Raw genomic sequence first — 26908 nt, forward strand, 5'->3', positions numbered from 1 at the left:
TTTGCAACACTCCTTTTGTTACTCCTTCTATACATTTTATCACGTCATGTCTTCCTTTTAAGGATCAGCTCATCTGGAAAATGTTTACCCTGAACTCTATGATACACCTGGATAGTCTGTCTCTCGCAGCTCCTCTCTCTCCCAGTCTTGCCATACTTGAATGCCTCGCAGGGCCCCCAGTGCACTTTGTTTCGTTCAGTTCAGTTCTTCCATATCATGGCCTCTGTCCCTAGTGAGGTGTAGCCTTCAGTACTGCACTCCACCTCCAGGGGGAGCTACACAAATCTCTTCACATGCAGAATAATACCACGGGTAGGCTGTGTCTCTTGGCTGTGGCCAAAGCAGGCCTGGCCTCACCACTGGCAGCTGGGCTGTGATTCCTGCGGCGAGGCAGATGTTTTTCGGCAAGCTGGCTCTTCAAGAGGGCACCAGGGTGCTCTGGTAGCACACTGTTTGCCCACAGGGAGACTATCTCTGAAGGCAGTTCCTCCAAAGCCCCTACCTCTCCAAGGGGTGATTTAGGGCGAATGCTCTATTTTTGGCTCTCAGCCCCACATTAATATTATTGTATTTAATTGCATTTATATAGTGCTTTCTAGCCCTGACGAGGCATTATAGCGCTTTTTTCGGCGAGTAGCACGGTACTCTGGAACCCATGAAGGATTAAGGTTGAATTATTATAGTGAAATATGAGAATAATTTGAGTGGTGGGTAGGTAAGTCAGTTATTCGGATTGGGAAGGATAGCAGAAGGGAAAAAAGGTTTGTATTTATATAGCGCTTGTTACCCCTGATGGCGTGTTAAAGCGCTTTTTTTGGCGAGTAGCACACTACTTCGGAAACCCATAAAGGATTAGTGGTGAATTAGTATAGTGAAATATGAAAGTAATTTGAGTGGTGGATATTCGTCAGTTATTATGAAACTCTATTGCCAGGGCCCAGATAGTAATAGGCGATCTTGGGCCAGCACACCGGTTCCTTTACACAAGGGGCATCATCTTGTGTGTGTGTTGAGTGCCTGGGTTTGTGTGTATTCTTCTGATTTACTTTCTTTAAGTCTAACTTCTGGATTCAGGTTACTAATGTCTAAAAAGTTCTCATTTGTTTCATTTTTTGATAGTAATTTGGTGCAGGAGAATAGAAATAACACATTTGTCGCCCCTTCTCACAGGGGCAACACATTTCAAAAGCAGTGTCCTTAAATATCATATGCATGTGATAGTATGTTACAAGTGATGGATGAGGGGCACCCGTAGTTCATGTAGCGCCTCTCCTTCGAAGGCGCCTTGCAGCATGCCTCTCTGGGTGCTAGCATCCACGCTGGAGGTCTTCTTCCACAGCATCATCCACTCATGTTGTTTGTCAAAATGTGCACTAATAAAATATCTAAACAACTAAGGCACCTTAAAATGATCTCTTTATCCAAGTACCAAGGAAGCCCTGTTCCACTGTAATTATCTAGGAAAGAGCCATACGGGTCCCAGGGGCCTAGCTGGCTTCGGTACAGCAGGTGCAGTGGCACCAGTGCCTAGAGGGGCCCACTGAACCCTGATTGTTGCTGCAGACGGCAGCCAGGAGGGGCATTTCGACCCTTGCACTAGGGCCCGTGACAAACGGACTCCACCCTTCCACCAGGGCCCCTGGCACACTGGCTGCGCCACTGGTGGGTTATTCTTTTGCGCGCCCGGTGCCTGCTTTAGTTTTTCCCTCCCAGCCCCGCAGACACTGCAGCAGACCCTCCAGACTCCCTTCTAAGCTCTCTTGAGTCTGTGCGTGCCGCGGGCCTCCACAACACCAATGGCTGCTCTTATCAGCCGCCTCCAGGGCTTAGAAATCTGCTCCTTCGAAATCCGTAGCCCTTGGCTGACTCTGCTGCCTGGTGGCTATCTCAGCTCTTAACTTCAGCATGTCAAGTCCCTTGGACATACAGCTGACGTGTCAGGAGAAGGACTTCAACTAGCATTTTCAACTAATAGGTCGCCCTGCTTCATGAACGTATCAGATGTCGAGACTCGGCAATGAAGAAAAACTGAAATTAACATATATGGCAAATGTAAATAACATGCTTCCCGAAATTGCTACATTCTCAAACCATTAAGAAATGTATATTGACTCTTAAACTAATAAGACAAACTACCGTTCAGTGTCAAATTTAGATTCCTTTCCTATTAATCTTTATCCGACCAAAAGCAAGGAAAGGGTCGAATTAGCGTCGAACACAGGCCCAAAAATATCACTTTTGAGTGTTATATTTACTTGTGTGAATATTAAGGTGTCTGATGATCTGTGAAGTGGAAACAAAACATGTGCTTATTTTTTTCAGCGCTACGATGTACTCTGCAGAGTGAAAAATGCATGAATGGTGGAAAGTGCGAAGCCCTTCCCAACGGGACTTCCGTCTGCACGTAAGTCATTTTACCAAAATCATGAAACATCCAGGTTTCTTATTTGGAGAAAGAAACTGCCTAGCCCTAGAAAAGAGAGCATCGGTTGTCTTATTAACTCCTGGTGTTGGAATGTAAGGTTGGAACATTTTAGAGATACAAGCGAGAGCATGGTTCGTGTGATTTTATTGGCTGAGTTAGGTATTGATTTCTTGGAGGTCACCAGTGTGTAACCTAGAAAATTCCCAGAAAAAAAACGAACCTGGTAAATGTTCCCAATTTGAAGTTTCAATAATGTAATTCTAATGTCATTGCATGAATTAATTTGAGTTGTTGGTTCAAAACAAAATGTTAAGTGGTCATATAGTGGGTTTCTGCACAATGTCAGTTTTAGTGTCAACCCATACAGTTAACCAAAAACTGTACAGCTAAGAAGCAAAAAGCGCAACTCTCCCAACACACGTCAAAACAATTTCCTTCACACTGTGTAGCAAGTGTAGCTACACTTCCACGGCTGTCTTTTCTACTTTGCATTGTGTCCTCCCTGCTTGGTATCAGGGAGGGTCTTGTATTTTTTTTATCCATGGATCTGGGCAGACGTTTGGCAGGCCTTGAACAGTTCAGCATCAGTGCCCTGTTGATTGCTTTCCAGCCCCCAAGAAAGGGCTCTACCACAATGAATGCAGATCCAATCTCTTGAGAGAGCGGACAGGCAGGTTCTATTTGCTTTTTGAGAAGATGTGGGCCAGAATTTGTTAAAAAAATGTTTTTTTAAAAATGAACCGCGCTCACCCGCCCTACTCTGGAGGAGGTTTTTACAATTGTAAAACATTTCTCCAAATCCATATTCAGAATCCTCTTGTGGCAGTGAGAGTAGAAGGAATCTTCATGCCAACTGTTGAGTGCTGAATTTCCCGGGCAACGTTAGCGTGTTTGTGGATCTTCTCCCGCCACTGGTGTTGTTGAAGACCCTCTGGGTGCTTTTCCAAGCCCACCCCCTTCGTCCAGGCCAATCCTCCAATGAAAAACTTCTGTAAATTAATCGGGCCCATGAGCAATTTAATAGACAAAGGGCTAGCATGTCTTTGTGGCCCGCTAATGAATGCACGCCACTTTTTCCGCGAACTGAAGCCTTACGGACGCTTGATGCTCTAAATCTTGTTTTCTTCCATTGAAAGCGCGACAGCTGGGGTTCGGTCGAAATCCAGCGACCATTGTTAGGGGAGACAGATTAATGCCGTGTGACTAATCATGTGTGGCTTCCCGAATGCATAAATGGCCCCTTTTCCTCGTGGCCTTTCACTCCTTGTACAACCTGCGGCTTCTGATTTGCATTAATACATGCGCAGATGGCCGCGGAATCTGCTCCGGGAGAGGTCTTTGCCAGATCCATCAAAACAAGTCAGTGGAAACTCAGAAACTCTTCCACAAACCTGAAGAGTAAATATTCAGTTGGCTATCGAGAGAGAAGGGTTGCTTGGAGTGTGGTAGTCCACAATGGCACGCTTGCGCAAGAGGTTTGGCCTGGTTCTGCATCACGTCTACAGCACCCGACACAACAGTTGTAGTGACTTTCAGCAGGTGTGGCAAGAGTGTTCCTGTGGTGAAATTGCTCATAATTATACATATTTATAGATTCACACAGTGGAAGGAGGAGGCGTGGCTGAGTGCATTGTATTGAGGCAACAGATGCTGCCATTTCTGCATTTGGGGCAGTCTGGCATGACACGTGCAAGCGTCACCAATCAGATTCGTTGTTTGCTGTTGTTTCTGCAGGTGTTCGTCCTTCACCAGTTCTCTTTCAATGCAAGCAAATTAAGATAAGTACAGGGGTGTGTGCCAGGCTTTTTGATGTTTTTTTGGCATATTGGAGGCAACCGATCTGATGTACCACAGCTATCCCTTCCCTCGGCTCTGAAAACAAGGCTGCTATTCCGCCTCCCATTGGTGCAGACCCACAGATACTTAAATGTCAGTGGAGCAGATCATGAGATAGCTTCTTTGACACTCTTTGTTTTCATGGAACATCTCCCTTGGGCGTGGGATAACCTTGACACTACTGGAAACATCTGCTATGGGGTGTGTTACCGCGCACAATTACCGCAGCCCTCCAAGTATGCAGTGTGATAGTGGCACTGGCCCAGGATTTTATGGAGCAGGTGTCATCCCATTGTTAAAAGACAGGCTGGGCAATTCATTTTAATATCAGTGAACAATTCATTTTCTGCTGGTTTGCGTGTTACGCTCTCCTGCCATCGGAATCTCATGCTGGCGAGTTTCCGTGAATGTAAGATCTTTCAGCGCAAAAAACAGGGAGTTTTTATTCCGCTAAGTGAATCTCCCATTGTTATTATTTTTTATTTAGATTACCGTAAGCTTATCCACGTTCGACTTCTCAACGTATGCGAGATATAAGTGCTCGTAAAGCTGGTTTGTCAGCTACATGGTTGCCTTTGTACTTTCTCGAAATATCTATGTCGAGAATTTATTAAAATTGCTTGCATCTAATGTAGTGAGACACTACTTTTTCACTATTGTTCACGTTACAAGAAGTTGTCACTTTTTTAGTTCAGGTCTATGAGTCTGTAAAAAGTTTGTACATGACACAGTTCTAAGTTTTAGCCTCATTCACCTAAAGGGTTGATTTCCCATGAAAGGGGCTGATGTCAACGAAACGAATCAATCTTAACTAAGGCCACAGGCGTATGATAACCACGTACACATCTTAACAAAGGTCACAGCCGTATGACAACCTTGTACACATCTTAACAAAGGCCACAGGTGTATGAAAACCTGGTACACATCGTAACAACGGCTACAGGCGTATGACAACCACGTACACATCTCAACAAAGGCCACAGGCGTATGATAACCACGTACACATCTCAGCAAAGGTCACAGGCGTATGACGACCACGTACACATCTCAACAAAGGCCACAGGCGTATGATAACCACATGTACCCTCTCTACTGGGATCCACACAGTCACATATCTCAGTGACTTGACTTTAGACAATCTGGACTATCTCATTGATGACCTTGAGTCCTTCAAATAAGGAATCCACAGATTATGTGCAGTTGTGGCAGCCCCTTAAATTAATGGTGGAGCTCTTTGGGGTCTTGGTTGCTCCATATATTCCGAACAAATATATCAAAGTGTAAAGTGTACGGCAAGGAATAAGAAGGTGACATTTGATCAAGGTCAAGAAAGGAGATATTGCGTTTTCCTGGGTGAAATACACCATTGTGACCATTGGCCACATCGCAGCTTGGACTGGTCCGTATGCTAATATGGCTGCAACCGCTCATGGACTATAAATAACGCTTCTCAGATCCTTTACCTTGGATTTTTTGACCTGGTGATATACATTGAGTATGGTTTGCCACCTTCTCACTCCATTTGAGCCTTGAAAAGACCCCAGGCCTGCACGCCACAAGCCACAACGGGGCGAAACACATGTAGCCTGTGGCTTTTTGGTTGTGAAGAACCCAGACTAAATTAATTTACCTCTCATCGGATCTCCTTTACTATTTTTTTGATGTAGTGGATGACTGTCCATACATATTTATACATTGGATGAATGTCTTTCCTCTTTGTATTAATTAATCCATAAGTGACTAGCGGTATTTAATTACTTCATCTGTGTACAAATATTACCGACTCTTTAAATAATCATAGTGTGTCTACCTAGATACCTTGAGCACCAACACTACTACAGCAATCCGATTTTGGAGGGAAGTACAAAAAACACTTTGTAAACACCTAGGTTGTTGATTGCTGATGTAAAAACATCAATTTCAAGCAACAGAAAAGGAGAAGGCTGAGGCCAACCACACAAATGACTGCCCGTCATAAGGAGGGTTATGCCCGCTTTGCGTGCATTGGAAATTTTCTACAGTCATTTATAGCCTTGTTCTTGCTGGGGACCAACAGAGTGATGTACAAAGGAGACATAGAGAGGACACTTACTGGTGGTCGATTGGGGGCACAGGTGCATCTTGAAGAGTTTTTATTGTGTTTTTAAGGGATTTTTTGATGTGCAGCTACCTCAGCAAATGGAGTCGCTTGGCGCTGACGCGTTAGACCGGAACATCACATGGAAGCATTACTGGTAAACAGACGGGCTTTGAGGGCTTTCCTAAACTTCTAAAGCTGAGGGATGAATTTCGAGTGGGAATTTAGCTCTGTGGCCTCTAAAAGGCTGGGCGTCCGCAGGTGGACCTCCTCCTTTCTGTAGTGGAGGCCCGATGGTGGAGGTCTGACCTATGACGAGCCGTAGAATGTAGGCCCTCTGCCAACATGTCGCTGATGCTTCTCACTTGGTTCTGGTACCGGGGAGTGAATTGAAGATCAGAGGACAGTGTCACCTAGCATATCATAGCTAAGGCGCCCACTGCTTTGTCCAAACACAGGCTGAATCCGACATTGAGGCCTGCTCATTTTCGCAGCTTTCTCTTGCTCTACTTGGGCCACATAGATATCTGGAGAGTACTGAGAATTCATGTACATAAGCACATGTGCTGGGGTTGGTCAGCTCAGTGGGTTGAGCTCCTCTGTTGTAATTTGTTTAAATGTAAATGTAAATGTACGTGTCTTGTAAAGCGCACTGCTGCCCTGAGGCGTCCTGGCGCTGTAGACTGCTGGGGAACCCATCCTGGCTATCCCTGTGAGATGGTCCCTCCAGGGTATCTCCAAGGTGAAACCAGGCATCCCCGGCAAATGTAGGGGGCCGTTGTGGAGATGAGGCAAGCTAATGCCCAGAGTTGCCGAGTTTTTATACCTGGTTAGAGTAGGCACCGAGGCGAGAATTATCAAGTCCGCTGGCCCTGGTCCACGACCCTGCCGCATTGGGAATTGAACCCTGGTCCCGGGCTGTCCTCTGCTTCCGGGCCTGCTGCCTCTAACCAGTGAGCCACACCACTCCTGCAGCCTGCAGCCTGCAGGTTGTAGTAGTGGGACTTTTCCTCTTCTTTCTGTGCTCTCTCTTTCCCCTTGCTGTTCAGCCTGAGCATGTGTGGAATGTTGATGACGCCTTGGAATGTTGGGTGCCAGATCTGAGTGAGTTGGTTATTTCAGGATGAGCAGCTAGGAGGCTGCTCCTGGTGGGGCGTACATACTGTCCTACTTACCAACCTACCTTTCTCCTTACCTTCCACTTTTTTACAATCTTCTACGCCTGTAACTGAAGTATCAATAAAGCTTCAACCTGGAACCTACTACTTGGCCTCCTGTGGAGTTTCTATCTTCAACACAGGTCATACTTTGACCTGTCATAGTTTAGCTGTTCCTCCTTCCGAGGTCGGATACTAGAATGCTATTCTGCTGAGGCGGCCACGATAGCACGTGACCCACAAGAACCTAAAATATTCCAATGTACCTGTGCTTTGATGTGGCTGTTAACTGCTTACAAAAACAGGTATTTTTCTAACTTCTCTCTCCAGAGCAAGTTATGTTTTTTCACTGTGGCCAGCAGCGTGTTCCTGGATTTGACCCGTTGCGTGACAATGTATTTATGTTTTTTTAAAGTGATCTTGAAAGTAAAAGACTTTTAACCGGAAGTGGTAACGCCGACCTTTACACAGCAGCTGCATGCAGAAGTGTGGGCTTTGTGGTGTGTCGCAAACCAGGCATTTAAGAAATTGGGTAACCGGTGAAAGCAGACTGCCAGCCCCTGGGGCGATGGGCCCAATGTGTTTCTAGAGGCCTCAGCAGAATCCAGCTGTGAATGAGATGCAAAGCCTCTCCGCCCTGAACCCTGAGGCTTGCTAGCAGAGCAGGGCAATATGACATTTTAATCGCAAGAGTGTGCCACGTAGACCCCTGAGGGCCCGATACAGGCAGGATTCGCATGATATCCATCCGCATCAGATCAATTTGCATACAATGAATCTCAATTTTACTTAATTACATAGTCTGCATAATCAGGTGGTGGTGATCTTGAAAAGTTGTTCTGCAACCTTCCCTGGTACCTTGTTCAGCCCTTGTTTCATAGCCTGGAGCGCGACAAGACAGACACAGTGAGCTGACGTTGGAGGCATATTTGATACTGTCTGGGGTGTTTTGTGTGTATTTCTTTGTACTGTAAGTGTCACACCACAGCAATTGTGTGCATAAGATCCTGCATTTTAGGCCACCATCTTTTTCTCCTGCATTATCCAGTTTGGGCCAGAGTTGGGTTTTCAGATTGTGACCCAAGTATGGAAGTTGTGTCTTAGCCTCTTCAGTGCCCATGACGAGATAGTCTTGTCATGGAGCACGGTTGCGCTGTGCCCATGACGAGACTATCTCGTCATGAACCCCGCCCGCTAATGCAACACCCGGCACAGGGCGGGGAAAGGGCGGGGCACTGAAGGGGTTAAGGGCACAACTCTGTTGTCTTGTATTGTAATTGTTAATTGCATTTATATAGTGCTCACTACCCCGGAGAAGACGTTGAAGTGCTTTTCGGCGAGTAGCACGCTTAGTGGTGAATTAGTATAGGGAAATATGAAAATCATTTGAGCGGTGGACATGTGAGTCTGTTATTTGGGTTGAAAAGGAATAGTGGAGGGATAGAAGAGGGAGGGGTTTGCATTTATATATCTCTTGGTACCCCCGATGAGGCATCTAAGCACTTTTCAACGAATAGCACGCTATTCCGGAACCTAAACAGGATTACTGGTGAATTAGTACAGGGAAATATGAAATTCATTTGAGGGGTGGACATATGAGTTTGTTATTTGGGTTGAAAAAGATAGTGGAGGGATAGAAGAGGCAAGAGTCTAAAAAGTGTTTATCTGGAGATTCTAGCAGCAGGAGGGGCTTTGGGAGTCTTCTGTGGGTGGCCATGTGCCACTGTTTGTCTTTTGATTTCCTGAATGAAGCAAGATTCCTTCATGTGCACTAACCTTTCTTTCTCCTGAGTCGCGCACAACAGTGAACAAGACCTCGCCGCTTAGCAGTGGCGCTAAAGACCCGTTGTCTTCGCCGACCCTACCATACAGGAATACTGTCTGAAATTGATGGCAGTGGCCAGTGTTTATCCTGAAAATTTGGCACTAATCCAGCCTCTTTATTGTGTTTGATGTGGGTATCCCAGCTTTAAACTTACCCATCCTTTAGTTTTGTTGCTGTTGCGGTTAGTGTTCTCAACACGGGTACGTTTGGAACAGGCACCATGACAGGAGCCATCTTGGGTTCAAGTTGTGCCTTCCTGATCTCCGGCTGAGCACAGGTGCTCGGTACTGCAGTTCGTGTAGTGTCTTCTTTCTATGAGACTGCTGTGTGTTTTGTGAAGTAGCCACTGTGGCACAGATTAAATTAAGAGGAGCTCTTCCAACAGCAAAAATATGTATTTACTCCAGGGCAGTGTGTTCCGGCTCCCCAGAATTTATGGAGAAATATTAAGGAAATTAAATTTTGCAGTGTGAATCTTTTCTGAATTCACATGCTGTGCATTATTCTGCCAAGTAGTGGTTTGTTCTGAACTACTTCTGCTAGTTTTTTTTTTTTTGCTCTTTTAGTCTTGTTCCTCTTAACTTGAAGTTCTCATAGGTATATTTAAAAAGAGCGGTCTCATTAAATCTGAATATTCCTTTATTTAGAGGAAAGCACTTTTTGAGCAACTCGTCATTCATGTTTACAGTAAAGCTAAGAAAAATTACATCTGCAAAGGCTCTGTTATGGCCCACAACAAAATGAATGTTCAGGGTTACAGCTCACTCACGCTTCACTTGAGGTGTTACTTGAAGTTTGAGCACCTGGATGCGCTACGAAGGATTTACGAAAAATTGTCAATAAAAAATTGGTGAATTCGAATTTCAGTTTAGTTCCCAGACTCTTTTTTCGATTTTAGTGAGTTGTTTTTGAGAATCATGACTTCCCAGTCTTTTAACATGAGTCATGCACTTTGGTCAAACCATTGAAGCATGGCAGACAGGCAAATCATTCAAGGAGGAGACACTGAAAATTGCTACCACTGGTACAGTAAAGTCTACCCCTTTCAACTTTGTACTCAAACCTTGAACACCATCTTAATGAAACCACCATCCTCCTGCGTGCCTGGGCATTCTTGCCAACTCCCCCTTTTTAAAGGGACTTTCCCTCTTTTAGAAAACTTCTGATATTGCAAATCTTGTTACATTTCACCCTTCTCAGAATATCCCTCGAGGTTGGGCCCATTTTCTCTGCCCTCCCTCTCATGCCTCTTCTTTCCGCTTCCACCCCTACATTAGCGCCTCGATGCAGCATTAAGGTAGGACAAGCACTGTACAAGGAATCAAGCTGACGTAAAATGATATGACAAAATCTAATATCTCTCTCTTGACTTTGGTATTGAGTAATGCATTTATTCCAGAAATGCAAAATCTATGTAAAACAATAGTTTGAAAATATTGCCTTTTTAAAAAGTTGGTTCGGGAGGCTTTTGGGATTTGGCACATTTGAAGCAATTTACGCTGGCCGTTAAAATTAATGAAAAGTTTTTGGGAAGGAGTTAATTTTTCTCTTTAAATTCAGTCAGCTGTAAAGACACTTTCTGTGAAAGTGAGGTGTCTACCTTAAATATATCTCGGCTTTGTAGCTTGAACTACAGTTGACTGCAGTTAATTGAGAGGGTGTTAATCTAAGCAATGAAAAAACACATTTAGCAAATGTTTAACTACTCAGGCTGTTTAATGTGTGGTTGGTTACATGAGAAGAAACACGATTTGACTTGCTAGTTAGCCTCGAGGTGCAATCTATGTGCTAGTTATTGTGGAGGGCATTTTCCAAAGGGTTGCAATGTTCAACTTGAGGAAAAAGAAAAAAGGAAACTTGGATTAGGTTGATTTAGAAAATGTCAGTGATTTGGCTGTGTGTGCCGTTGAAACCCATGCAGAGGGCTGATTAACCACGCGCTTTCACGGGTGAACTCTTCAAGGTGAGAAAGGACCTGCTGAACCTCTCAGGTTTTTGTAACCATGACACTCTTTGTCGATGTCCATAAACTAAGGCATTTTAGAGTGTTCCCTTCTTTATTTTTCGACAGTCGCCCTAATATACTTAGTTGTCCTCCACTGATGACAGACTAACTCCAGTGTACATTCCATCATCTTGTGTGTTTTGCCATTCCTCAAACCTGACAGATTCCCTCCTGAAATAAATTCATTCTGCAGGTGAAATGTCCACTGAAACTGATTCTGTCAATAAGAAGCAGCACATTTTCATACATGTACAGGTTGTTTGCACTTGTAAGTCACACTTACATGCGCAAAGATCTTTGTGATTCGAGCCCTTCTGATTTACTCAACTCCTTGGTTGTCTTTACGGCCGTGTTGACCAAATCTTATCGAGCACTGGTTGTACTGGAATCAGGTAGTTGATTCGGTGTCCCAGTGCTGTTCACGGGTACAGTTGTGAACTGGACCGAAGTGGACTCATTCGGGTAAATCATTGACGACGTGGTTTTGCTGCGTTGGCGAAGCACCTTCATTTACCTGTTGTGTGGTTGGCTTCGGAGAGATCCTGTTTCCTTTGAGGCGGATCGGGAGACCATATTTCTTCTCTGCGGGTGCATTTAGCTACAGGTAAACTCAGAAGCTTAATAAACCAGCATTCCTTAGGTTTAATGCTCCGCTGGTTGCAAACGGCCTGTGATGCCAGGTTGGTGAACCCATCCATGACTTGCGGACCATAGCTGGAGTCTTTGTAAGGGGCAGAAGGGCCGAGCATTGTGCGTCACCTCCGAAAGCATTTCATATTTGGATTCATATAATAATTCCCTGCACCAGTATGGCAACTCCGAAATCAGATATTTGCAGACATCAGGCTTAGACCGGATGGAGGTTATGGGGAATATATGGGGCATGCCAAGCGCAAGGGGGGGAGGGGTCCCGGCATCTCCCATTAACACAGGCAAGAGAAATTGTAAAGTATTGACTATCTGTGGTGAAGACTTAGGGAGACACACAAATAGAAACGGCAGGTGAAGAGCCACACCAAGCAACACATTCCAACAAATATTAACCAACTTAATTGGGAAACTCTGAGTGTTCTTCGAGAACATGCTGGTGTCTGTAGTCATTTGCGAGTCATTGCTTTGTCCCAGTGGCCCTGGGACACAGTGTATCCTCTGAGTTATCACAAAGTTTGAAATGCAAAGCAGGGTAAATATTGACTGTTTGCGATGCCAGACAGTATTGTGAATAGAATTACTTGGAGGCCACTTGCAGTCTGTGTATATAATAACACAACAGTGTTTATACAGATAACAATCCTATACATTTCTCCAACAATAAGAAGTTGGGAGAAGTTGAGATGGTACTTAACATATTTTAGATTGAGGCCCATCTTGAGAGTAAAAAAATAGAAAAAGTAGAGTAACCAAATAGTAAAAACGTTGACAATTTACTATAAAAAGTAGATTATATTTATTTAAAAAATATGTATTAAAGGGTATTAAATAAAATGCATGGGTATGGGTTGGGGGGGGGTCAAGGGAGAGGATTAAGTATAAAATACCCCAAGATTTGCGTTATGTTTAGGGGGTTAGGATTGTGTTCGAGTGAGATAAGGAGTGCAGGATGGTACATGCGATCTAACGATAAGGATTGGGTAAGGGGGTAAGAAGGTAACCTAAGGTTTAGGTTATGTTTAGGGATTAGGGTTGCATTCGAGTAAAATACGGCAGGTATTGTATACAGATAAGTATAGCGGGTAGGGATAGAATTAGGTAGAATTGGGTAGAAGATAATCTAAGGTTTAGGTTATGTTTAGGCGTTAGGGTTGGGTGTGCGTAAGATATGGAGTGCGGGTGGCAGGTATGGTATACAGATAAGAATAGCGGTAAGGGATAGGATTAGGTAGAATATAACATCAGGTTTAGGTTATGTTTTGGGTTTAGGATTGGGTTTGAGTAAGATATGGAGTGCAGGGTGGTAGATATGCTATACAGAAAAGGATAGGGGCAAGGGCAGGATTAGGTAGAAGATAACCTAAGGTTTAGGTTATGTTTAGGGGTTAAGATTGGGTTTGAGTGAGATATGGAGTGCAGGATGGTATGAATGCTATACACATAAGGACAGAGATATGGGACAGGATTAGCTACATGGTAATCTGCGGTTTAGGTTATGTTTAGGGGTTAGGAACGGGTTTGAGTAAGGTAGGAAGTGTGGGGTGGTTGGTATGGTATACAGATATGTACAGTATGGTATGGAAATAAGGGCCGGGTAAGGGATATAATGTTATGGTGGTGGTAAGGGTGAGGCGCTGGGGTATTAGATTGCAAATTAATTACATTAATTTCAGAGGTTGAGTTACAGTAAAGATTAATATAGAGGAAGGAGCAGGGAAAGGAGTTATGATCAGGGTTGGAATAAGACTCGGGCTAAGTGTTAGGTTTGCGGTAGGCGATGTTGTTTTGCTTAGGTTAGGTTTACTGGTTGGATTAGGTTTTGGTGATGCACATCTATGACCATGTAAAAATGTGACTTTTTTACTTTTTCAGGTTGTTTTGTATAGTCAGTGGATATACATGTTAGCCACAAGTTTTATTGCCTCCTTGGATGCCTGCAGCGCAGTGTCTAATTGGGGCTCGCTGGCGGTGAGCAGGCGTGCAGGTGTGTGTAATGATATGCTGGGGCGAATGCATGCGCAACAATTAGCAGATCACAGAACGCTTCTCTGAAATTAGCAAACTTTACCACCATAGAAAGATGAGCATTACCGTGGGACTTCCAGAAGGAAGTAACCGCCTGATGTTTTTCCCACACCCTCAGCATTCAAAACATGTCTTTGAAGCGACTCTTGTCGCGGACAATGGAGAGGCCGTTGTTGGGCAGTACGTGGCTTATGCTGGCCACTCCAGCTAAGTGAATCATTCACCAACTGTGTATTATTGGTGCTTAATATTCAGTCAGACCAGCTTTAACACGTAGTCTAACGAGATGTAGGCACCATGGCTGGAAATCGTTACAGCTTTTTATGGCTTGTTTCCGTGTCACCCCCCCCCCCCCTATTATCTGAAGCCCTGAGGCTGCTCAGAAATGATATTGGAAAGCTTGGGTGAGAAATTAACCATAACGAGCCATTAAAGCGCCCATAAATGAGAAACACTACAAAGAAGTGTTTAACTGTGGAGCTTAGCACTTGGTCAGGCACCCAACCATAACTGTAATGGAAGGTGTGCAGATGTGGACTGGTTTTCCGCTCGTTTCTCTGAAGTTCTGAGCAAGAAAGGGTACTGGTAGCTTCTCGGTGACCATCTTAGTTTCAGGGCGTCCAACATTGGTTCAAACGGGGCGAATACGTTACGTATCCACATGGAATCATTTTACATACAATATATCTCAATGGGAATCATTTACATGCATGGATGTTGTAAAAATCTGGCGTCAACCCTGTCCTTGTCGACCAATGTTGGGCACCCTTTGTTTAGAAACTCACCAAGTGGGAACAGTTGAGATCGGTCTACATGGTATTGATGTCTGTTGTGGTGACTTGTATAATCAAGGTTTTGTTGTTATAAAATCATACTTGTTGTACTGCGCAAGTACTATGACAGGGATTAAAAATAACAACAAGGGGCTCATTGGCTTGTACAAAGTAAGAGTATACAGCCCCATGTGATGGCAGGCGTGTGTATGCATGTGTGTTGTCCTGCAGTTTGAATAAAGTGGTTTGCCTTGTGTTTCATGTCAACCTTAAAGCACTTGCTAAAAATGCAGTGGTCTAATACAAGTTGCCAGTTGAGGTGGGCAAACCAATGAAGCAATGAAGGCTGGGCATTGTCTTTGTGGGTAGTGCAGGTTTATCTGGAAGGAGCGATCGAGCTTACAAATAAGCTACTTGTCTCTAACAAGCAAACAAAGTTACTATGTTCACTGCAGCTACTTGTACCCCTAGTTTACACCATGGCTTTTTGAATGCTTTGTATATTTTAGATGGCTCTGTTGTGTGTTGAAACCAATGTGGTGGCCCGTGTATTGGCTCTTGGGGCCACAATAGACTTATGGCTCAGCCTGGATTCAGAGTTCTGTGGATTGGACACCTCTGGTTTGCATGTCTTGGGCAGTGCAGGCCACAAAAGAGCAAAACTTGCCCAGTTTAGCCTGCTTCACAGGCAGCATTATTGCTTGCAGAATAAATCACTGGTAAATTGTAACTAAGTAATGACTTCAACCCGTGGACAGATTATTTATTAGGGATGTGTAGAGTTGCCTGTAACATTGCAGAGGCCAGACTATAAGGAACTGATTGCCTTTCTACAATGTTGGAATTGTAATTCCACTCATGACATGTGTGTTTAAAGCCTTTTTCAGCAGCAATGAAAAAGTATGTGTGGTATATATTTGCAATCCTTCAGTTGTAGTCATCACTTTCTTCATTGACCAGCAACGACTCAATCTCATGTCTGAAGGAAATCCACTGTCCTGCCCCAGACCTCTCCTGTCGATGAGAAAGAGTATTCGAGTGGGAGACAGCGTGGCATCTTATGAAAAGCCCATGCATATGCGCTCCTATGAAACATGGTAGATGGACGGACTTGGAGTTAGAATGCAAGGCATGCACACGCATGGCTTCTTCAGAGGTGCAGTAGGATACGAGTTTCTACGGTGCAGGTTGGAAGTATGCAGGCCCTGAAAGCTGCCAGCACGCTCCTATTGTGTATCTCTAGACACTAAGGCTTTGTGTTGACACATGGAATTTATCGCCATGAGGGACCCACCGTATAGACTCATTTCTGAATCCAGACACAGCAAAGAAAACAAGGCCTCCATGAAAATATATTGAATCTGTCAATACTTTTGTTGTCAATATGGCTTTGATTTCCACACGCATAAGAAGTTCCACAGCAACACATTTGCTATGGAAACTCATACCTCCTTTTCTTTCCTCGTCTTCGATCTGCTTTCTTTCTTGATTCTCCATTTTTACAAACCTCTTTTCTCTCCACATCCCCATCCCTCTCCCACTCGACACTGATTCTAATTATACCCTGTTTCCTTTTGCCTGGTGTATTGCATGGGTTGGCCATGCCTCGCCATGCCATGCCTTGACATGTTTTCGGGTGACTTTGTTGAATTAGAGCCCGCATGTGCAGTTCGGTCCATGGTTTTAGTTAAGACTACATTCTGTAAGAGCACATGTAAGGTGTTAAGAAGCAATCACTGCATTGCACGGTCTTGCTGATGGCCAAACCTTTTGTGGCTGGAGGGCAGGTGGCAGGGTGACTGCAGTAGTGTGGGTCAAGCCAGACCTCCCTTCAGGATGACTGCAGTAATGAGGGTCGAACAAGACGTCCCTTCGGGGTGACTGCAGTAGTGAGGGTCGAGCGAGACCTCCCTTCGGGGTGACTCCAGTAATGAGGGTCGAACAAGATCTCCCTTCGGGGTGACTGCAGTAGTGAGGGCCAAGCAAGACTTCCCTTCAGGATAACTGCAGGAGTGAGGGTCGAGCTTGACTTCCCGTTAGGATGACTGCAGTCGTGAGGGTTCGAGCAAGACCTCCCTTTGTTCTCCACACAAGTGTAGGAAGATGTCAGTTTTGTAAAATAGCTTTGCCCCATCACTAAAATGTGCCCAACAATCAGCTGAAATTGAACAGAAATCCTAGGTTAGTTGACTTTGAGAGGAAAACATTCATGAAAATGTGTAGGTGTAAAGGCATCGCAACGCCACATCTTAAGTGGAAACAGCCCTTGTGGGAAAAGTAATTTGTATTTGAAAATGTCCTACTGTTCCCCTGAATCCAGTGTTATCAAGAGCAGATGTTCTTAGGCGTGGTTGCTGGAGGTAACCATTTATGAATTTAAAGACCGCCTAAAACTTCTTATGAGGTGACAGGGGAGCGCGGCCTCTCCTCGTCTCAGCCCAGATGGTCCTTTGAAGTTTTTGGTACAAAAGTTTACTCCAGTAGAGATGTAGTTAATGTTTGGGTTGACCTACAGTGGCCATATGCAAACTTGTACCGCTGGACATAAGGAGATTTCTGAGACCCCCGGTATGTCTATGAATCCAATCAGCTGTGGGCCGAAACGGTCACATGCCATGCAGTCTGCCCAGTCACGTGTCGTGACCCCAGATTGGAGGCATCAAGGTCCGCAGAACATGCTCTGCCCAGTCACTGACACTAGATAGCAAAGCCAGAGAGGTGGGGCCCTATTTTGTACCACCATAGATAGCATTAACGTACCTGTTTCTCTCCCTTCGGGCATGTGAATTTGGAGGGGCAGGAATGATGGGGCCAGACCCCCCCCCCCCCAGTCTGAAGACCAAAGCAGCAGAAGCATTCTCTATCTGGAGGTGCCCCCCTAGCACTGGGTGTATTTTGGATAATTGAAGTTCTCTAAGTTTTTATCTGGGAGTTCTCGAACATAAGGAAACACTCTAATTGGTCCAGAAACAAAATGCGGAAGTCTGTCTACTGCCCGGATAAATACGGAGCATTTGCTTGAATTATTTTGAGGACATTGCCTTAATAACACTTCTCGGGGCAGTGCACAAACAGACACTTTTATGTGGCGGTAAGGCCGCTTTTTAACCCAAACAAACTCTCTTTTATTAGATAAGGACAGCCGGGAGCTAGGGAAAGGCTTAAAACACAAAACAGTCCCATGATTCCACTGCCCCCCCCTCCCCTCCCTCCATGCGTTAGCAAAATTCTATGACGTTCCTGGAGGTTAAAGGGCAGCATTTGCTCTCTGCCCTTAGACATCACGCGCCTGACGACAAAATGTGAATCTGGGTGAAGTTTAATTAAGAATAACGGAGAACGGGCAGAAGGTCAAATATCACCCCTTGACAGGAGAATGTCGCAGACCTCTGTTAAGGTGAGGCGAGCAGGCTCTTCTTTGGCCAATAAAGCCCGGGCAACGAAAGCTTCAGGTCCTGGGGCGACAAGTGAGAAGTAGACCCTGGGCTCGGCGACGCAAGTTAGGTTTAACCTCGTTGATGCGAGTTAGGTTTCAAACAAGTTAGCCCACCCCACGTGCAGCCCAAAATACTGTGTCATGACGAAGCGTCCCTCGCTTCCTGGGCACCCAATATGCCAGGGCCTGTGCTGTTCTCAATACTCTGGAGAGCATGGATATTTATGAAGCGAGGGGCAGTCGTCAGCACGGGCAGATCTCACCATCACTTCCGGTTTACAAGATGACTGTGCCCAATCCAAGATGGCACATGCGACTCTGCACGCACTGAACTTCAAGCTGCTTCTGAGGACAAATCGCCAACAAACCCCTTGTCAATCATTCTATGGAGTTGGTGTGTTAACCTCTAGAAGTCTGACATACACATGTACACCTTTCCAGGGTCCATGAGGCTTTTACTAGAAGCACAGTGCCTACAAACAGCCTACATACAACCTGTGACCCTACTTACCAATTTACAGCGTTGGTAACACGTGCCCTGGCCGATCATCTCCAGAACATACCGCCATTTAATTTATATAAAAAGTCTAAATATTAAACAAAACAAAATATCTAGAACGTTTCTAAAAGAAGACCACGCCTCGTTGAATTCTCCACCATCTCATTTTAAAGAGACCCCGTTCAAATGTATGAAGGACACACAACCAGAGCTCGTCTCCCTGTTCTACGTCTGCAGTGGGTACAGGGTTTACGTTTCAGATGTTCAGCATCTGCTTCACCGTAGACACTCACACCTAGCACGGGGCACTTTCTCCTCCTCACCAGCTCAGATTCTTGGAAATTAACTGCTGTCAGGGCTCTAAGGCCTAAACATGTGATGCTGTTTGCCTTTATTGGGTGTGGCGAGGTTATTCAGTGGGACTGAGTGCCAAGAATAAACTCCTGGAGTGCTCAGAAAGGCGCATTCCTCGAATAAGTGTTCAGGAGCTATGCCCTGATAACAGGTCCCTGGTGCCCGGGCTGTAACAGACATTATCACAGACATGCCGCCTGGTATGCAAACCCTGACCCCTTCCATTGAAGCCAGTCAGGAGGCGCAGCCTGGCGCAGGAGTGTTGAGTGTGCTTGCATTACACACCCAAGTGGTTGTGTCGCTCTCAAGCGGGCTCCCTCGTATATGTGCACTGATGGGAAGGGGTGCCAGGCAAGTGTCCTGTTAACTCTCATTAACCCCGCACGTCTCCCCGTGGAGGCTGCCCCTGGGAACAGCCTGTCTGTCGTGTTATCAGGACCTTACTTAGAACTCTGCAGCAGAGTGCAGCCTTTCTGAGGTGCAGCGAGGCACCGTTGGGGCTAGCTCGACTGCCAAACTCTCAAAAACGCTCACAAAAGTAGCCATTTTACTCTAAATGTGCTATCAACGTTTAATTCCCCTCAGTGGGCCGAGAGCTGTGTGTGTCTCTATGCGTGCGCATCTGTATGCGCCGACGTGTGTGTGCAGTCACGCATGTCTTTGTGTGTGCATGTTTGTTGTGTGCTGGTGTTCACTGGACAGGAGGCTCAGGAGTCAGTTGCAGTGGAGGTTAAGTTGCGTGCAGTGGCACCCGGAGTATGTTCTAAATCGTTTAACCTGGGCTGTCACTGACTAGTCTCTATAGGTGCCTTGGGCAGCTATCATGCAGGCTCTCTGTGTGCGCGGGTGAGCAGTTTGAATTGGCATCGCTTCTGGATTGGTAGCCACTGTAGCTCTCTGCGGTGGGGCGAGATGTGTGCATTGTGGGGATATGTTGAGGCTGAGCCTGGCGGCGGCACTGTGGGCAGTCTGGAGTCTTTGTAGGAGTTGATTTGTGATGCCGGTGTAGAGTGAGTTGCCATAGCCTCGCCTGCTGGTTATGAGGGCCTGGGAGGCCGCGTGCCTGGTGTCACTGGGGAGCCAATGGAATATCTTGCGGATCATACACGGGATTAAGAAGGAGGAGGAGGTGACAGCGGCCCCTTGTTTGGCTAGCGTGAGTCTGTAGTCCACGATGATGCCAAGATTTTTGGCGTGGGCGTGGGCCCCAGGTCTGTTGGCCACCAGGAGGAGTCCCATGGAGAGCTCCTGTTCCCGAAAATCAGGACTTCAGTTATATCTGTGTTGAGCTTTAGGCAGTTCTGTTTCGTCCAGTTTGCTACGTTGGACATGCCACAGTGCAGCCTCTATGTTCTTTACGCTACTATAGTAAGTACACTTGCACTTGACCAGGAGGTCAGGCAGCTTGGATATCTGCCAGAGACACTTGTCAGAGCTTGGCCAAGAAGTCAGGAGGCTTATATAGGATAATTGATGTGATTGGAAGAAGTATTTGGAATCAACGCATGAGGTCTGTTCTTTTGGGGCTCTTGATCATGGGCACTTGATCGACTGCGAAAATAAATTGTACTTTTGATTATATGTCCAACAACACCTTCATAACCAAAGTGGGCTGCAGGGCAAGAATCTACCCAGAGCACCACCCCTCGACTGACGGCAAGTCTTTCAGGCTGTCGCTGCCCTCTTTGTCGTGAGCAGCATTCACACATGGAAAGCCTTATTCCACGCTAGGACCGGAGTAGAGTTTACTACACAAATTCTCTCTGCTGAAGTGCGTCGCTCTGGCACGCCAGAGTCCCATGTTCGGTGTTTGCTGTGATTCTTAGGTGCAGTCCTCCCCGACACATGCTAGTCCTTGCACACAGCGGAAGAGAGACTAAAACACGCCTAGTACTATAACCATAAAGCCTGTAGTTAAGCAGAGATTACTCAGGCCTCCCATTGAAGAGCGGTAGACCTTGATCCACCAGGAAATGCCATCCGAGATTAGCAGAACAGCGAAGTCAGAGGACCAAGATATCGACAATAATAGAAGGCACGGTGGATTTATAAAGAAAACTTCCAACCACCACTAGAAATGCTGGTCCCCACTGTTCCACCAAGTGAGCTCGATGAAGGCATCTTTGGCCATTGAATGTACTACATAAAGAATTTACAGTTCATTTGAGAGATGAGGAACAGATGAGCCCAACACACTATGGATCAACAGCGGCTCGCACCGGTTATGGCACGCATTGCACATCGTACCCCCATCAAGGCACGTATAGCTCCAAGGGGACTCCCTACCACATCTGATGCTGAGAAGGACAACGGTGCGCCGCAGAATCACTAACATCTCTGATGTGGTACCTTCGCTGAGATAAAGATACAACGATGCAGGCGCTGCATGTCTGTGAAGTGTGCTTTGTACGCAGGAGGCTAGCCACAGGGATGTTCTGCTACTCCCAATCCCAAATGTCATCACTGCGCACCTGCTATAGGAGTAGGCGTACATTGGCTGTGCAGGACTTGGAGCTTGGAAATATTTGACGCATCATAAAGTTGGCATCTCTGCTGCTTATGTGTGACCTCTGAACTGGGAACTGCAGGGACGCAAAACAAAGTGGCTTTCAGTACTGCAGAGTGCAGTTTTAGAATATTGAGTCAACACCTAAGCCCCTGTGCTGGGTATCTAGGCAGGGGCACCACCTCAGCCCCTGTGCTGGGTATCTAGGCAGGGGCACCACCTCAGCCCCTGTGCTGGGTATCTAGGCAGGGGCACCACCTCAGCCCCTGTGCTGGGTATCTAGGCAGGGGCACCACCTCCGCCCCTGTGCTGGGTATCTAGTCAGGGGCACCACCTAAGCCCCTGTGCTGGGTATCCAGGCAGGGGCACCACCTAAGCCCCTGTGCTGGGTATCCAGGCAGGGGCACCACCTCAGCCCCTGTGCTGGGTATCTAGTCAGGGGCACCACCTAAGCCCCTGTGCTGGGTATCCAGGCAGGGGCACCACCTCAGCCCCTGTGCTGGGTATCCAGTCAGGGGCACCACCTAAGCCCCTGTGCTGGGTATCTAGGCAGGGGCAAAACCTAAGCCCCTGTGCTGGGTATCTAGGCAGGGGCACCACCTAAGCCCCTGTGCTGGGTATCTAGGCAGGGGCACCACCTCAGCCCCTGTGCTGGGTATCTAGTCAGGGGCACCACCTAAGCCCCTGTGCTGGGTATCTAGTCAGGGGCACCACCTAAGCCCCTGTGCTGGGTATCTAGTCAGGGGCACCACCTCAGCCCCTGTGCTGGGTATCCAGTCAGGGGCACCACCTAAGCCCCTGTGCTGGGTATCTAGGCAGGGGCACCACCTCAGCCCCTGTGCTGGGTATCTAGTCAGGGGCACCACCTAAGCCCCTGTGCTGGGTATCCAGGCAGGGGCACCACCTCAGCCCCTGTGCTGGGTATCTAGTCAGGGGCACCACCTAAGCCCCTGTGCTGGGTATCCAGGCAGGGGCACCACCTAAGCCCCTGTGCTGGGTATCTAGGCAGGGGCACCACCTCAGCCCCTTTGCTGGGTATCTAGTCAGGGGCACCTGGGTCCCAGAAGCACATTCATGTTCTTGTAAGTGATTCCTGAGCCCTGGAGACAGAGTTTCAAGCAGCGAAATCTCTGGCCCAGAAGAGCAGCCTCTCGCTTTCACTGGTACCCAGGCCCCAGAGGAGCACCCAATCAACGTCAGCCACACCTTGTCCCCCAAATAGCATTCAGTCTTCTTCAGAGATGCCATGGGCCTGGAACAGCTACCACTCTGCACCAGAGACAACTTAGCCTTGAAAGACCACCCAGTCTTCCTCAGCAACACCTGACGCCCAGAAGACATGACATAATGTGTGTTTGTAAAGCGCACGTTCACCCAAGGGCATCTTGGCGCTGAATAACAGATGTTTATTGACCAGGCAGTCTCCCGTCAGTGGCACCCCTAGACCCGAAAGAACACCAAGTCGTCATCAGCAAGCTAAGGGCCCCGAAGAGCTCCTTGTCTCCATCAGTGACACCTGGTCAGTGGTCCCGGGAGCTCTTCCCGGCTCCCTCAGCAGGGCATGGACCCCTGAAGTATGCCCATTCTCCATCAGCCAATCCAGAGACCATGTCTGTATCAGTCACACCTTGACTTTGAAGGATCACCCCCTCGGCATCCGTAAGCCATGAGGCGCGAGGATCACCTGGTCTCTGTTCAGCACACGTGGCCTCCGATGGCGCCCAGGGGAATGTGGCTGGGGGCGCAGACCAGATTCGGCGGGGAGAACCTGGCTTCCCAGGCAGATGTCAGCAGCCCCGTGTGCTCAGGGCTGGGCAGGCCGCCGTCTCACCTGCCAGCACCTGCAGGCAATTACAGGCGTAGGGGAGGCACAGAGAAAACCGCTGGCACAAACCATTTATTCTGAAAGCGGGGGAGGCTCGTTAAATCTCTGACCCCTCGCTTTCTGGGTGCCTTTCCCACGGTGCCTTTACCATGGAGAAAAACAAACATGGCATTTATGTTTACAGGAGAGGGAAGTTGGAAAGCATACTCGATAGTGCGTGAGATAAGGGATCAGAGAGTGGGGTCAGTGAAAGTAAACCATACAGGGAGGAGCTAGGACTTCAGTGCAGGTAGTATCCATAGTAACACATTCATTCAGGAACCAGTCTCACATTATTTCCTATAACACGCGAGTTTATATCTGTGTACCTATAAGTAGCGATGTCGATTTCTGCTGTCTCAGGTGTAGGTACCTCGTCTACCTCTGTTTCTCCATTGCATTCTGGAACTTGTAGTCCTGCGTGTGTAATGGGAAAAGCAAAACTGTAAGCCACTTGCAAACAAAATCCTATGATGGAGTGAAGTGCTCGTGCCTAGCTGTCAGATAAATACAACACATAGAACATTATACAAACCGAATTGTAAATAGGCGCTTATTTCAGGTGGAGTTATTGGCTATCTTGGACATAGTCATTTAATCGACCTTATATGCGTGAAAGTCTGCGTGGCCCCACCAGAATTCGAAAATCTGACATTAAGGTTACAGACAGCTATCCGCAGTACATGCATGATCCCACTGAGCTATCTTACCAGTCGCCTTGTCTGCCTGGTTAGGGTGCTTGAGGTCACATTGTAATGGATCCTGTGCCGTGAGAGAATAGATCGAGGTGTCCAGTGTCCCTGTTGAGTTTATACGAAGTGTAACTGCCACCTTTCCAACTTGCTGTAAAAGTAGATGTTTAAAAAAAACAGCCTGCACGACGGCTGTACCCTGACCCTCATGGGCTGGATCTGGCCCGGGGTGAGACTGCATCTAGTGTGTGCCACTCCATTGAAAAAGAGAGTCCCCGAGAGATTCCAGCCTCTAAAAACCACGTCTAGCTTTTCGAAGTGTTAAAGAAAGCCCGACGGGAGGCTGCTTTCCAATGGGCGAGACGCCGGTCAAACCTGAAGCCATGTTGAATCCGTATGGCTGACGCTTTCTTTCTCTCTTTTTTGTGTCTCTCACGCTCTCTCTCCCTCCGCTGTCTCACCCGACGCTCATGATGTCGCACACAAGTTTGTTGACATGCGTAAAATGCCTCTGTGTACTTTAGAGGGTCACGGCGTTCAGCGCCTCGCTCCATTTCTTGATGAATGTGTGTATACACACTCACACACTCTGTTCTAATGTGCAACACAACATAATAGGTTCACGTGCCACGATTTTGCCTACTGAAACCAGTTGTGCTTTAGACATCCGACCAAGGCCGGTGTCACCCTTTTCAACACTTTAAGCTCGGCATGGCTCTCATTCACAAGTGAGCTCCTGGGTAATACGTGCCAGGTAAGGCCCGGAACATAATGTCACGTTCAGCCCCTGATACACTGGTTTATCGCTTCACCTCCACAATTCCCGTTTTATCACACGCCGTGTGCCAAAGTCCTACGGTAATTAGTGGTTAATCTCTCGCCCCCTCCCTCCATTTAGCTTTTTTCCATTTAATTGTCTGTCCCAGGGCGGCAGATGGCAGCTTAGCTTGGGGCTGGGAGGAGGCGGAGGGGGGGAGGCATGGAGACGAAGGGACCACGGCAGAAGTCTGCATTCGCCTTGGGTCAGAGGTCATAGGAACATCTGCCCCTGGATGCTTCCAGGAGTCACATTTCTGCAGATGGGGGGAGGGCGTGAAAAAGACACAACCTGTTGCCCGAGGGGTTAAAGGGAAGTGTTGAGCCGGCGAACAAAAGGGCAGACGATGTTTGTTGGACAACTGCGGTGGGCGTGTCTCCGGCGAGCTGTACTCGACGCTTTGGGGGAGGAATAGATTTTAAAGGCACTTTCCTATTTTGTGAGGTTTGAGTGGATTTTTTCTCCCTTTTCTAAATTCGCAGAGCTGTGCATTTTCATGTGCGTGTCTCTCACAATTCCAGCCCCGTGCTCAAACAACTGGAAAATCATAGCCTGCTAATTTGTTGCTTGCGACCTATGTTTTTGTGGAGCTGGGGAACACGAGTAAAAATCTTGGCTTTCGCATTTGACCAAATTGTGTGATCTTGAGCAAACCACTTCATCTTCCTTTGCCTTCTATCTTTTATCTGCCAAAGTCGGAGATCCTGTAAACACGGGCTTAAATGCTGTGTCTCATCTTGGGACACATGGTCTCGGTACATTTTCTCCAGTCGTTACTCTGTGAAGGTTGGGTGAATGCTATGGGCATCTTTCAAAGCCTCTGCTCGCCTGGAACGAATGAGGTACCAGTTTCTAAGAAGGAGATGTCCAAAGTCTTGTTTTTTGTTTCATAAAGCAAATGGAGATGGGCGATGTTACACATATTAACACGTTTATTGTGTAGTGCTCACACCCATAGACATGCAGCTTCGTGGTGCCATAGCCCATTTCATTCGAACTCATTTTACATAACTCAGATGGATATATGACTGAGTGGGCCCTGACAAGATTGCAAACTCTAACTTTCACGTTACTGACCCTGCAGTGCAGCAGACGCACCAACCCTGTGAACTACAGATAAAAGTTGTAGAACCTAGGTTTCTTACCTTCTTGTCATACTGTTGTGTTGTAGAATTTATATAGCGCTTCCAATCCCTGACAAGGTCTCAAAACACTCCGATTTATATCGAGTTCCTGGCCCCTTTTAGTGCATCGTTGATAAGGGTTGAAGTCTCGCATATATCGGGGTGTTGTGTGAGGTTTGGGGATGTGCTCTAAAGATGACGCAGCTGCGCCTACGCAGGAGGACAGGCCTGCACAGTATTCCCACCAATCGATCCCTGTAAAATCCATCATCCTATCGATAGTGTTGGATTTTGCAACCTTTTCGAAGGAATAGATGGCTTTTCCATACTTGATGTTCCAGTCTGACCTGCGGCAGCCATGTTGAATGTATCCTGGTCTCCATGGTTCTGGAGGCGCGCGCTCCATGAATTCGTGACTTGTGCTGGCGATGTATTTAGCACGTCAGTGCAAAGTTAAAGACCACACTTAGAAATGCCCCAAGAGCGTGCGCTGAGCTGCTATTTTGAAACCTTGGTGTTTGACTAAAGGCATCACCATATCCACGCGACACATGAAAGATGCTTACTCCGCCATATTTCAGCAGAGCTAGCCAGACGGACAACGCCCATCAGAGGTGGTGAGGAATGTTGTGAGTAGCTGCCGGGCAGGCTCTAGGCGAGGACATAACTCTTCCTTGAAGGAGTTAGAGGGTCAATCACAAATGCTTGAAATGGACCCTTTTGTCAAGTTCTTACCATTCTGTTAGTTTCTGCACAGTAGTGAGTCACAGTTTCTATTTGTAAGGTTAGCACACACTGCCAGATTTTGACTATAATCAGCAGGCCAACAACCTCAGCAACGT

At 46.8% G+C, this 26908-nt stretch overlaps 1 protein-coding gene across 2 annotated transcripts in view; it reads left to right on the forward strand.

The window, feature by feature from the left end:
- Positions 1–26908, forward strand: part of NOTCH1 (notch receptor 1) — a 136873-nt gene that overhangs the window by 59542 nt on the left and 50423 nt on the right. For both annotated transcript variants that reach the window (XM_085612969.1, XM_085612960.1), the window contains exon 2: positions 2323–2404. In XM_085612969.1, coding sequence (XP_085469095.1) covers positions 2355–2404 — 50 coding nt within the window. In that variant the 5' untranslated portion in view covers positions 2323–2354. The remainder of the gene's footprint in view (positions 1–2322; positions 2405–26908) is intronic.

This window comes from Triturus cristatus, chromosome 1_2, assembly GCF_964204655.1.
Source record: "Triturus cristatus chromosome 1_2, aTriCri1.1, whole genome shotgun sequence".
Lineage (NCBI taxonomy): Eukaryota > Metazoa > Chordata > Amphibia > Caudata > Salamandridae > Triturus > Triturus cristatus.